The 13,898-nt window shown below is 35.4% G+C and overlaps 1 protein-coding gene across 6 annotated transcripts in view; it reads left to right on the forward strand.

The window, feature by feature from the left end:
- The window catches only part of DGKB (diacylglycerol kinase beta), a gene marked incomplete at its 3' end in the record, with an annotated part of 654,267 nt that overhangs the window by 183,648 nt on the left and 456,721 nt on the right, over window positions 1-13,898 (forward strand). For all 6 annotated transcript variants that reach the window (XM_080942285.1, XM_080942284.1, XM_080942287.1 and 3 more), the window contains one exon: window positions 13,713-13,786. In XM_080942285.1, the coding sequence (XP_080798411.1) occupies window positions 13,713-13,786 (74 nt within the window). The remainder of the gene's footprint in view (window positions 1-13,712; window positions 13,787-13,898) is intronic.

Consider the following 13,898-nt stretch of genomic DNA (forward strand, 5'->3'; position numbering starts at 1 on the left):
GTTAGGAGCTAAATAATACACAATACACAGAGCAGAGTAAGGCAAATATCAGGGCCAAAATTTGAAGTCACATATAATTAAGAAAGATAGGCCTGAAGGACATATATGGATAAGTAATTCAAATTGCAAAGATCATAAGTTATTTGGGGTTATGAGAAATAGAAATTTTACCATTGAAGATTATGCCTTCTTAGTTTTAGGAAAAAGAATTTTATAGCTACAGTGAAAATCAACACTGAAAATTATAGAGTAGTGTAGAGAAGTAATGGGTAAGAGATGTTCCATGTTTTGGAAAGCATTCATGAGCACTTTGACCTTTGCTGTGAGTATAATAAAGAAACACTTTAGGAATGCTTATACAGAAAAAATGATGTCCATGTGTATTTTAAAAGGCTCACACTTGTTAAAATTAGTTTATTAAAGAATTGGTACACATTGCATAACTACCATAAGTAACTAAATATTATAGTATTCAAGGTTTACCATAGAGTTTTGTAAGTAGAGAAATGTTTTGAGAATAGAATCCACCTGGAAAATGCTGCATATTTGGATGAAATTGTTGGGTCTGAAATGGCAAAGCTAAAATTTACTGAGATGCTGAAGGCTTTGGGTAATTGTAGTTTGAGTAGAAATCCAATGCCAAAGAATATAACACAAGTAGTCAAACCAACATATAAATCTGTAACTCATGAGGAATAACGGATATAAATTTGAGGTAAAACACATGTTGATGGTACTAAGAATGATCAAATAAGATATTAATGAAGGGTATGAACCTAAGTAGAAAGGTATTGAACTGGGCACACAACCAGTTTAAATTCGTAGTCATACTCTACACTTACTGTACTAGACTTACAATAATGAAATCTATGCAGCACGGAGAACCCTATATTAACAGTCTCTTTCTATTAACCCTTCTTTACTACTTTAAAAAAATAGAGGGTTCTTCATAGACATTTCAAACACAGAGTTTGTGTACTTGGAAACTGAGACAATATCCAAAGACAAATTTCATCTCTATCACATATTGTTCTATTCTACAGTGATTTTATCGCTATATGAATATGTACCTTCAAGTGTGCATAGTTTTAGGCAAAAAATTATTTATTTATGAATATTTCCTTTGTTTTTTCATCTAAAATGTATGAAATATTTTAGCATAGCAGTGCATGTATGTTGTATAAAATAATAAAAATAAAGATGCACCATCCCACACCAAGGCCAGCTATTCTCTGGCCCTGGCAGTCTCCCTGCCTCCATGGCTAGCCCAATGTATTGACCACATATCTTACTGCTCTTTTGCTGTGGTTCTTCTCACATCCCTATCTATATGCCCCTGATGGTTAGCAGTCACATATCCCGGTAACCTGGTAAAATCAAAACTCTAGAGGCTTGTAATTTATCAATCAGATTTTATGTCAGTAAATTCTCACCCCACAAAACGTCCACACAGTGAACTCAGAGCCAATTGATATTGATATAACTGCTCACCTAGGTAAGACAAATTGTCCTGTAATTGTCCATCCCGTATACAATATCTATAGATATCTGTAGCTATTTAAAGCCACAAAAAATCTGAATTACCTTTCTCTTCCTTCATCTTCTTTCCTTCCTCCTGCTCCTATCTCTCCTGCCTCTCAAAATTTTCAACCCACCCTCCTTTTCTACTGTCTAATCACAGGCTCTATTCTTGTCTTTCGCCTGTCCTCACCTGCTTAAAGAATCAATATACACATGTGTTTTTTTAATATACTTTTTTTTACTTCATTTCAAAATGTTTTTATAATGATGACTTTTAACTGTAATTGGGCTTAAGCCCTACTGGGCATGAACGAAGTTTTTTTTTTTTTTTTTTTTTCTGGTACTAAAATTCTAGCTAATTACACATTGATAGACATTGAAGAAGAATCCCCAACCTCCATCTTACTAAACCATCATAATTGCTAATAATAACTTAAGCACTATCCTTATACATGCAGACATGTGTAGTACCCACACTTCACCCAGTGCAGAAAACCACATTCAACAAAAACTTTGGTGATGATCCAATTCCTGATGATGCATATATTTACAAAATACTTCCACACCTCAAGTTCAGAGAACATTGCTGAAGAAAAGAACAAATTTGAAAAGGAAGATGAACAGGAGTTTTGCTGTAAGATTTTGTTGATTTCCAATGTCAAAAGCCACATCCATAAAGTCTCACCAACATGGCAGCATAAATATGAGCTGAAAAAGGACAACAACAATAATGAAGCGGAAGTGGATGGTACAAAACCTCAACCTTACAAAAAAAAATGCATGTAGCTAAAGAGTACAGAGAGTGAGAAATTGCCTTCCTTAGGGAAGAACTCATCAATTAGCTATCTGATGTAAATGGTCAGCTCTGAAATTATACATCTGTGAAACATTTAACAGGAGTCAATTGTATTTAGGAATAAATATGTATATACATATTTAATTATGCCTGTAGTAACAGTTAATAAAAAAGTAGTTACAAATTTGAAAGAGGGGCACATGACAGAGTTTAAAGGAACAAAGGGGAAAGCATAAAAAATTATGCATTCATAACTCAAAAAAAGTTCTCGATAAATGTTATATTTAGAAGTAAAAAATTAAATGTATTTATGACATTAATGTATGACTGTGATGTAGGTTTTTAGATCTTCTTATTTTACCAATTGTCTTAACAATATTCATTAGCTCCATCCAGGAGCTGAGGATGATTCAGGTAACAGATGCCTTGGCTAGCATTCAGAAAGCCCACGGTTGGAGTCACAGAACTACATAAAATGGTCATGATGAAGTATGTTCTTAATCCCAAAATTCAGGATCTGATAAAGGAGAATGAGAAGTCGACTCATTCTCTAATAGATATTTTGAGATCAGCGCTTATCTGAAAATAAAGAAAAGAGAAAAGAAAGAGAGGCAATGAGGGATAGAAGAAAAATGGAAGGGGAGAAAGAGAGAGAGGGAGGTAAAGAAGAAAAGAAAAAGTATACTATTCTAAATGTACATTAACTTCTAAGTTTGATGTCTGGATTGACTCAAGCAAGAGAAAGTATCTTTTGATCTGCAATACTAAAATAAACAAATAAATTACAATTTTGGTAGTGTGATTTTACATGGTTTGGTATAAAAGCTATTTTTAATCATCCTTGAAATATTTTTCTGTGAATATGAAATGCTTACGCATTAAAAGAACTTAGAATTTCTAAAAATGTAATTGTGAGATGTTTCCATAAAACTTTATTCATATGTATCAGCCATACAAAGTTGTAGAAACTAAGAAAAGCATTTATGTTCACTTCATAAGTACATATAATTTACATTTCAATACAAATCCATTGCTTTGAACTGAGTGGTGTAAGGCGATACAGTTAATTTCACTATATTGATTACTAGGAATCAGGATGAATAATTTGAAGAAATTAAGTGGTTGAGGCAACATATCTAATGAATCTTTCATATTCTTTTATCTGAGACTGTTTGAGTTATGAACTCAGAGACAGATACTGAGTATGTCCATAATCTTAAATGACAATGGCATAATATAAGGTAAATTAGAATATTTATCATAATTTTGCCATCAATTTTTAGTTGCTTCCTAGGAGTATGTATGTGTATCTGTAAGCTTGAAAAGCAATGAATATTTCACCATATTTGATTCCATATATATTCTGTTCTGACAACTGATGTGTCTTAGTCTTCATTCACATCTTCCAAATTTAGGTTATATAGCATGTAAGAGAATGAAAAACAAGGCAGTGACAGCCAATACCACCATTAGTGATTTTGTCTTACCTAAGCAGAGTGTCAAGTTTGGATATATGAACAGTTCCACATTTTCACCATGAGTAGTATCTTCAAAGTCACCTTGAGCTCCTCTTAATTTACATGGTCCATGAGGGAAGGAGAGCAATAGATACTCTTCTTTTTATAAAGAGCACATGATCTAGCCATTCTGTATTTGGTCCTGAGTCTTTGATAACACAATGCCACAGGATAGTTATGGCTTACACTTAAGATATTTTTTAAATCACCAAGTAGAAGGTAGAGATGCCCAAGACTATGACACAGATAAACTTGCTCTCTCTTCTTTGGGTTTGGAGGCAGCAAGCAGCTTACTCTGTGCTTATATGTCTTTTCTGGAATGTAGATGGGGAGGCAATCAGAGCAACTGCCAGTATACTTCACAAGATGAGACATAAGCATGCTTTTCTACTTATTTATCTTCTTACCTGACGAGACATTGGAAGCTAAGCATCTTAAACACTCATCTATATTTGTGCATATAAGCATATGTATACACTCATGTTCTGCAAGCCTCAAAAGCTAATGAGATAAAAAATACAATAGGAAAGATCTCTCAACTCTATTGTCCATTTTAATAGACCAAAAACATTTCAACTTGTCAAGCTTGACAAAGACTAGATAACACTCCAGGTCTTTGGATTTCAAATATAAGATTTCTGTCTGCTTAACATCCACATTTACTCAAACAGCCTTCTTTTTATAGAAGCAAAGGTTAACACAGTTTTAAAGCTTTTTCCCTGAGCATTAAAAAAATATTCCAGATTTGTCTGGAATAAAATTTGTGCTCTGACAAACATTATGTGTTCCCTTAACACCTGAGCCTCATAGCTACTCCTTTGTCACCAGTGACACTGAATGGTGGCACAATGGGAATTAATTGGGTTAGTTACAATCAGAGGAGCACAGAACAACAGTAACTGATGACTGATGACGTGTACAAATGCCTTTGATATCATCTTATTTTATAACCACAGTGATGCAGAAGGAAAAGGGGCAACTGACCTTTCTACCTTTATATTTCAATCTTGGCCATTTGACATTCTCACACATGAAACTTTATTATAAAGTTTTTAAGTTCTTTTGCATTTTCTAAGTCATTTTATTGGTTTTTTCTGTCCAACTAGCCTCAAAATGATACCATAGTATTATTTGGTGTTATTCTACAGAACACTTTTTTATTTCATAATATTTTCTGTAATGTATATTCATAATAGTAGGGAATATAAAACCATTTTAAGCAATATTTGTTAGAATTTAGAATGTTGTCTTTAAATATTTCAATACCTATCTCAGAAAAATATTTTAAAATAAATAGAATAATTCTAAGTGTGTATTTTAAATATAATTTAACATAGTGATTAACCCATAAGAAGTGAGGAAATAAAAATCATTATTATACACATTTGAATTTTTTAAATTTGCTCAAGTCCTTGTTCATGATCTAGGGAGAAGAGCTCATTCAGAAAAATAGTGCAAAGCAAAAATGTCAACCTGAGTTCAAGTCCCCAGTATCCATCTAGAACAGCCAACAGCAGCAACAGTATGACCCTTGCAACATAAACACTTCAGAAACAAGAAGAACCTAACACACACACCCTCTCTGTCTCTCTGTCTCTGTCTCTGTCTCTGTCTCTCTCTCTCTCTCTCTCTCTCTCTCTCTCTCTCTCTCTCTCTCTCTCTCTCTCTCCATCCAGTCAGTGCTCCACATTACCTCTCTCAGAGTCAGAAAACCCATCTCCCATCTTCTCCACTGAGCCTATTCCTCTCACCCAGGGAGTTCTCTTTCAGGTTAGTGCTTCCTCCCACACTGAGGCCAGACAAAGAGGCCCTGTTTAGGAATAGATTCCAGACAAGCAGCAGTTTAGAGTCAGACCCTGTTCTAATTGTGGGGGACCTATATGAAGACTGAGATGCAGATTTGCTATATATATGCTTTGGGCCTCCGTCCAGCCTGTGTATGCTCTTCTGTTGGTAGCCCAGTCTCTAAGATCTCCCAAGAGTTCAAGTTAGTTGACTATGTTGATATTCCTCTGGAGTTTCTATCTCTTCAAGTCCTTCAACCTTACCCCAAAATTGCATAAGAATTCCTGAATCCACATGTTAACAGTCAACTCAATACAGTGAGAGATTTAAACATAAGGTAGGGAAGTATAGAAGAAGATATATAACACACACATATACTAGACATACACATACACAATATAAGAATAGACAGATAAGTACACTTACACTTTACACAGGCAAGTCTTTAAAAAAAGAAAACACCATTTAGGACTCAGTTTACATCTGGAAGGCCCTTGCGTGTGGACCAAAAACTCAGGCCATTTGCCACTGGGAACAGCAGAGATCCAGGGACACAGGCCTGGTGAGACTGACCTGCGAGTAGCAGGGCACAGAGAGGGCTATGCCTGGCACACAGAAAGCACAGCCCCCACATTGGTTCAGGGGAGCAGGAGCTCTGCCTTAAGGACTCACTTGCCACCCGCAAGGACTTGTGGGCAGAACAAACTCTCAGCCCATTTACCACCAGAAACAGCGGAGATCCAGGGACACAGGCCAGGAACACAGGAGAGGCAGGAAGGAATCACTGACAACAAGACCACTTATAATCACAGACAACATGATGGTAAGAGAAAAGCAAAAGTACTTACCTAATGGAAACCGAGACAACCTGACAACATCAGAACCCAGAATTCCCAACACAGCAAACAGCAGAATGCCAAACATTCTAGAAAAAGAAGATTCAGACCAGAAATCATACCTCAAGATGATGATGGAGATCTTTAAACAAGAACAGGAGGAAAAGCATAAAGAAACAGAAGCTTTAAAGAGGGAACATAAAAAACACTCAAAGAAATAAAATAACAAGAGGAAAACAGAACCAAAGAGATGAAGAAATGAAAGAAGGAACTTAAAACAGAAATGGACAAAATAAAGAAAACACTAAAAGAGACAAACCTAGAGGTAGAAAACCTAAAAAAGAAATCAGGAGTCACATATGCAAGTATCTCCAACAGACTACAGGAGATGGAAGAGAGAATCACGGGGACCGAAGACAACATTGAAAACATAGACAAAATAGTCAGAGAAGATGCAAAAACCAAAAAGCTCCTAATCCAAAATTTCCAGGAGATCCAGCACACAATGAGATGTCCAAACCTAAGGATAATAGGAATACAAGAGGGCGAAGAATATCAACTAAGAGGCACAGTAAATATATTCAACAAAATTGTAGAAGAAAAATACCCTACCCTTAAGAATGAGACGACCATGAACATAATAAAAAAAAGCCTACAGAATACCAAATAGAGTGGACCAGAAAAGAAATTCTTCCTGACACATAATATTCAAAACGCGAAGTTCCCAAAGCAAAGAAAGAATAGTAAAAGCAGTAAGGGAAAAAGGTCATGTAACATATAAAGGCAAATCAATCAGAATATCACCCCACTTCTCAACAGATATTATGAAAGCTTGAAGATCCTGGACAGACATCATGTAAACCCTAACAGAACAAAAGTTTCAGCCCAAGCTGCTATACCCAGAAAATTCTCAGTCACCATAGATGAAAAGAACCAGTTTCCAGGACAAAACTAAATTTACACAAAATTTGACCACAAACTCAGCACTACAACAAATTATAGGTGGAAAAACGCAATACAAGTAGGGAAAGTACATCCTAGTAAAAACAAGACAATACCTAAGCAAGAAAACCAAAAGAAGAAAGACACACAAGCACAATTCTACCTCTAAAAGAAAAAGAGCAGGAAACAACAACCACTATTCCTTAATATCTGTTAAAATAAATGGACTTAATTCCCCAATAAAAAGACATAGGCTATCAGACTGAATGCATAAATAGATTCTAGCATTTTGCTGCATACAAGAAACTCATCTCAGAGACAAAGACAGACACAATCTCAGAGTAAAAAGTTGGGTAAAACACTTCCAAGCAAACAGCCCAAAGAAACAAGATGGAGTAACCATTCTAATATCAAATAAGATGATTTTGCACCAAAAGATATCAAAAAAGATAAGAAAGGACACTTTTTACTCATTAGAGGGAAAATTTGTCAGGAAGAACTCTCAATCCTTAACATATATGCTCCAAATGAGTACCCATAATCATAAACGAAACCCTAGTAAAGCTCAAAAAATATATTGCACCTCACACAATAATAGTGGGAGACCTCAGCACTCCATTCCCATCAATGGACAGATCATGAAAACAGGAACTGAACAAGGAAGCAGTGAAATTAGAAGAGGTTTTGAAGCAATTGGAATTAATAGATATCTACATAACATTTCATCCTAAACCAAAAGAATACACCTTCTCAGCACCTCACAGCACCTTCTAAAAAATTGACCATATAATTGGTCACAAAATAAGCTGCAATAGATATAAGAAGTTTGAAATACTCCTATGCATCCTATCAGATAACTGTGGCCAAAGGCTGGTCTTTAATAAAAACAAAGACAACAAAAAGCCCACATACCAATGGAAACTAAACAATGCTCCATTAAATGATAGCATGGTAAGAGAAGAAATAAATAAAGAAATTAAGGATTTTCTAGAATTTAATGAAAATTAAAACACAACATACCCAAACCTATAGGATGCAATGAAAGAACACTGAGATGAAAACACATAGCTCTTATTGTTCCATTAAGAAACTGGAGAGAACATACACAAGCAACTTGACAGCACAGTTGAAAGTTCAAGAACTAAAGGAAGCAGATATACCCAAGAGGAGTAGATGGCAAGAAATAATGAAACTCAGAGCAGAAATTGACAAAATAGAAAAAAAAAGCACCATTCAAAGTATCAACAAAACCTAGAGCTGCTTCTCTGTGTTAATTAACAAGATTGATAAACCCTTAGCCAGACTAAGTAGAGGGCAAAGAGAGAGTATCCAAATTAACAAAATCAGAAAGGAAAGTGGCAACATAACAACTGAATCTGAGGGAATTGAAGAAATCATCAGATCCTAATACAAAAGCCTTTTGTACTGGTACAGAGATAGGCATGTGGCTCAATGGAATAGAATAGAATATCCAGAAATGAGCCCTCACATATTTGGTCACTTGATTTTTGAAAACGAAGCTGTGTACTTTAAATGGAAAAAGGACAGCTTTTTCAAAACATGGTGTTGGTCCAACTGGCACTCAGCATGCAGAAGAATGCAAATGGAACCTTTCTTATCTCCTTGTACAAAGCTCAAGTGCAAATGCATCAAATATTTCCACATTAAACCAGGTACACTGAAACTATTAGAAGAGAAAGTAGGGAAAACCTTGGAACAAATAGGCACAGGAGAAAGTTTCCTGAACAGAACACCAATGGCTTGTGCTCTAAGGTCAAATATCAGCAAATGTGACTTAATGAGATTTCAAATTTTCTGTAGGTCTAAAGACACTGTCAAGAAAATAAAATGGCAGCCAACAGAATGGGAAAAGATAATTACCAACCCCAAATCTGATAGAGGCCTCATATCCAAGTTATATAACGGACTCTAGAATTTAGTCTCCAGAGATACAAACAATCTTATTAAAGAATGGGGTACAGAGATAAACAAAAAAGTTCTCAATTGATGAATATCTAATTTCCGAGAAGCATCTAAGGTAGTGCTCGACATCCTTAGCCATCAGGGAAATGCAAATCAAAACAATGCTGAAATTCCACCTCACACCAGTGAGAATGGCTAAGATCAAACATTCAGTTGACAGCAGATGCTGGCAAGGATGTGGAAAAAAAGGAACACTTCTCCACTGTTGGTGGGGTTGTAAACTGGTACCACCACTCTGGACATCAGTCTAGTGGCTCCTCAGATAATTGGACATAGTACTACCTCAAGACCCAGTTATTCCACTTCTGGGCATATACCCCAGAGATGCTCCAATGTACAACAAAGACACATGCACCACAATGTTTTTAGCAGCCCTATTTATAATAGCCAGAAGCTGGAAAAAACCCAGATGTCCTTTAGTAGTTGAATGGATACAAAAATTGTGGTATATTTACACAATGGAGTACTATTCAGCTATCAGAAACAATGACTTTATGAAATTCTTTTTTTTTTTTTGAGCTTAGACCTTTTTATTTTTCTGTTTTTTACTGATAAATAAAAGGGTAAGAGCGTTGAGATGAAATTTTTAAGAAAATGAATGCATCTAGAGAATATCATCCTGAGAAGTGTAACCCAGTCACAAAAGAACAGACATTATATGCAATCACTAGTAATTGGATGCTAACTCCAGTAAGTCCTGAACACCCCATAAACAACTCACAGACTATATGAAGTTCCAGAAAAACAAACGCCAAATAATTATGCTTAATCTTTACATGCCAAGAAAACTTTGACTATTTCCAGGTTACATCTTGTTTTACATGTAAGTTAAAATTATGCTCATTATAACTAGTAAGATTATAATGCATACTATCAAACTTTAAAAAAATTAAGTACTGACAAAAATGTATTCATATACTTTTATGCAAAAAGATTTTAAAATCTGTACATTTATATTTGTTCTTTAAAATAAAGTTGTTCAATTAAAAAAAACTTTTAATTGAAGCTGGCTTACTGCTCAGAGGTTCAGTCCAGTATCATCATGGTGGAAGCATGGCAGAGGTCAGACAGGCATGGTGCATGCAGAGCTGAGTGCTCTACATGTTCATCTAAAGGAAGCCATGAATAGCCTGTGCATTAGGCAGCTAGTAGGAATGTTTCCAAACTCATCCCCACTGTGACACATTTTCTCCAACAAGATTACACCTTGTAATAGTGCCACTTTTTGGGCTGAGCATATACAAACTATCATATACATAAACACTTATACACACTTATTTTGAGATTTCTATGTCTGAAATCAATGAATAGCAATTTAAATTAAGCTTAAAAATAAAAAAATAATATTAAAAATTACATCGAATATACATGTGTGATCCCATTTATTTTGCATAGGATTAATTTAGAAGTTCAAGTTTTGCAACACATGAAATGTAAAGGAATTTGTATACGAATTCTAAAATTAAGGTGCTTTTGATATTTGCTCATTTTAGATTTTGTTAGAAAAAATGGACAGCTATATTATGCCATTGAGACATATAGGAGGTTATTGGAGAGTGGACACTTTATTAACACAACTCTTACTTGAAGGAATAGGAAGTAACTACAGACCCTACAGATCCCCAACCTTAATGAGTCAGAGGAAAATTAGGATAGAAGAGCCATCATTTGCTTTATTAGACAAAGTAAAACAGAGCCAATACAGTTACTAACTTCAGAATTAGTTGGACTACAGTAGAAAAATGAAAACTATATCATTCATCCTTCTCGTTTCAGCAGTGTGAAGATTTTATCTCTTCCTCCCTGCACAAGTTCATTAGAAAGATGCCATTTCTGTTAAGATTTGGAGGAAAGAATATTTAAATTGATACCATTAAAACAGACATAGAGAAAGGGCACACTGTAATGAAATGATTGCTTTCAATTGTCACATTAAAAATTTAAGGATCATCTCTAGGGGAGAAATAACACCACATAAAGATTAGCCTGAATCTACTTCCCAAGTTAATATTTAACCTACTGGTTTCATAATTTTTTGCTAATATTCTTTTAGTTTGTGTTCTGAGCTTTATTGTAGCATATCAATTTTCTTTTAATAATGATGTTTCTACCCATTATACATTTATTGATTAAAATTAGATACAAAATATTTTTGCTATCCTATGTAAACCCATGGTACAGGAGCATATTTCTCCCAGGATAGTATTTTTTGGCATCAACGGGAGGAGATGTCGTTGGTCCAGGGAAAGCTCATTTCCCCAGTGTAGAGGAACACCAAGGCACTGAGGTGGGAGAGGATGGTTGGGAGAGAAAGCACCTTTATGGAGGCAATGGGAGGGCCAAGTGGAATGGGATTGGGGGGAAGAGGATAACATCTGAAATATAAGCACAGAGACTATCCAATAAAAATGAAACTATGAGTACACCAGCACAGTATCTGTATTGTTTCTCTTCCTATCCCATATCTCTAGAGTCCAAATTTGTCTTATGTGCTTGTGTAGAAATTGTGCACTTATTACTAAATTACAATTCCACCAGGAACTTTGTCTTCTTGATACACTTCAAAATAGATAGTGATGAAGATAATCCACACAGTCACAGAGCAGGAGCACCATCTACTCAATTTACACAGGGAATGGTGAGACCAACAAGTCAGTGAACTTCTACTTAGCAAATAGGCACTGCTCACTGTGACTTTTTATTTGTGTGTGTGTGTGTGTGTGTGTGTGTGTGTGTTTCAATGTGTGTGCATGTATGTGTATGTGTGTGTTTGTAAGTGTGTGTGGCTTTGTGTGTGTGTGTGTTTCATAGATAAACAAACAAAGCTTTTTTAAGGTTGAACATATCCATGAAACTTTAAACATCTTATTTTTTTATAAAATGTAAATTTAATCTACTACAAGATAGAATCAATATTGATAACGAAATAGAAAACTAAAATAGATGTTTTAGATTTATCTGATAATGTAATACTTCTCCAGTGGATAATAGTGTTTAGTCATGGCTAGAACAATATAGTTTTTAAAGATACTGGATGTTCTTTTGAAGTGAATTTTCTCTGATGACTTGTATTATTTTAATGGGCATATAGAAGGCAAAACTATGAACCATTTTTAAAATTTCTATATTGTTTTGATAAAAATGGTTAGTGACTCTGTTTTCAGTAAAAGACAGAGAAATTCTGAGGCAAGACCATGTGAATAGGGGCACTAGATCTGAGAGTAGCCCAGAAAAAAAGATGGATTTCATAAATTACATACAATTAGCTCTGTAAGTGAATTCTGCAAAAAAAAAAAAAAAAAAAAGGTTTCTTTTTTTCCTTTTTCTTTTTAAAATTGGATATTTACTGTATTTACAATTTGGGTCTTATCCCCTTTCCACCAATCTATCCTCCCTCCCCCTCACATTGCATCCATGAAGTGGCTTCCTCTACCAACCTCCCTCTCCTACCTCAGCAACTTGGCATTCCCTACCCTGGGAAAATGAGCCTTCACTGGATCAAAGTCCTCTCCTCTCATTGATGCCAAAGAATGCTGTCCTCTGCTGCATATGCACCTGGTGCCATGGGTCTCTCTATAAGAACTTGGTTGGTGTTTTAGACCCTGGCAGCTGTGGTGGAATTGGTTAGTTGGTCATTTTGTTCTTATCCTGAGGTTTCAGAACCTGTCAGCTTCTTCAGTCCTTTATCTAGGTCATTTAATTGAGGTCTTCGTGTTCATCCCAATGGTTAGCTGCAAACATTATCTTCTGTATTAGTGTGGCTCTGGCAGAGCCCCTGAGGAAGCATCCTATCAGTTTCCTGCCAGGAAGTACTACTTGGCATCAGCAATAATGCTTGGGTTTAATAGCTGCATATGGGGTGGATCCCCATGTGAGGCAGTTTTTGGATTATCTTTTCTTCAATCCCTGCTCCTCTATTTGTCCCACTATTTCCTCACATGAGCATTTTGTTCTCCCTTCTAAGAAAGACTGAGCCTCATAAGTTCTGTGAATTGTTTCTTGGTTATTCTGAGCTTTTTAGGCTAGGATCCACTTATCAGTGAGTACATACTATGAGTATTCTTTTGTGACTGGATTACCTCAAACAGAATGATATCCAACATATTTCTTTGTTTCTACTAAACTGATTTATTGTTACTAGTTTACACTATTTTCCAAAACTATAGCTTTTCTTTCCTTTTTATTGTTTCTTTTTCTTTCTTCATCTCTGGCCTGTTAATAATTTCTATTATTTTCCAGATACAATTTAAAGAAAGACTTGTCAATGATGAGAGTTAACAGGTATCTGCTACCTGTGCCCCATCTTAATCATTTACCTTTATTTTCTTCTAGATCACCCCTGTTCCTGGAACACATCCACTTCTAGTTTTTGTCAATCCTAAAAGTGGTGGGAAGCAAGGAGAACGGTATGCTTTTAAGAGTCATGTTCTTTTCCTCTATCAAAAAAGTGAAAAGCTAAACTATATACGTGATGGAAACAACAAGACTTCTCAATCTAGCTACCACCTATGTGTGTAA

This window comes from Micromys minutus (assembly GCF_963924665.1).
Source record: "Micromys minutus genome assembly, chromosome: 1".
NCBI classification, from domain to species: Eukaryota; Metazoa; Chordata; class Mammalia; order Rodentia; family Muridae; genus Micromys; species Micromys minutus.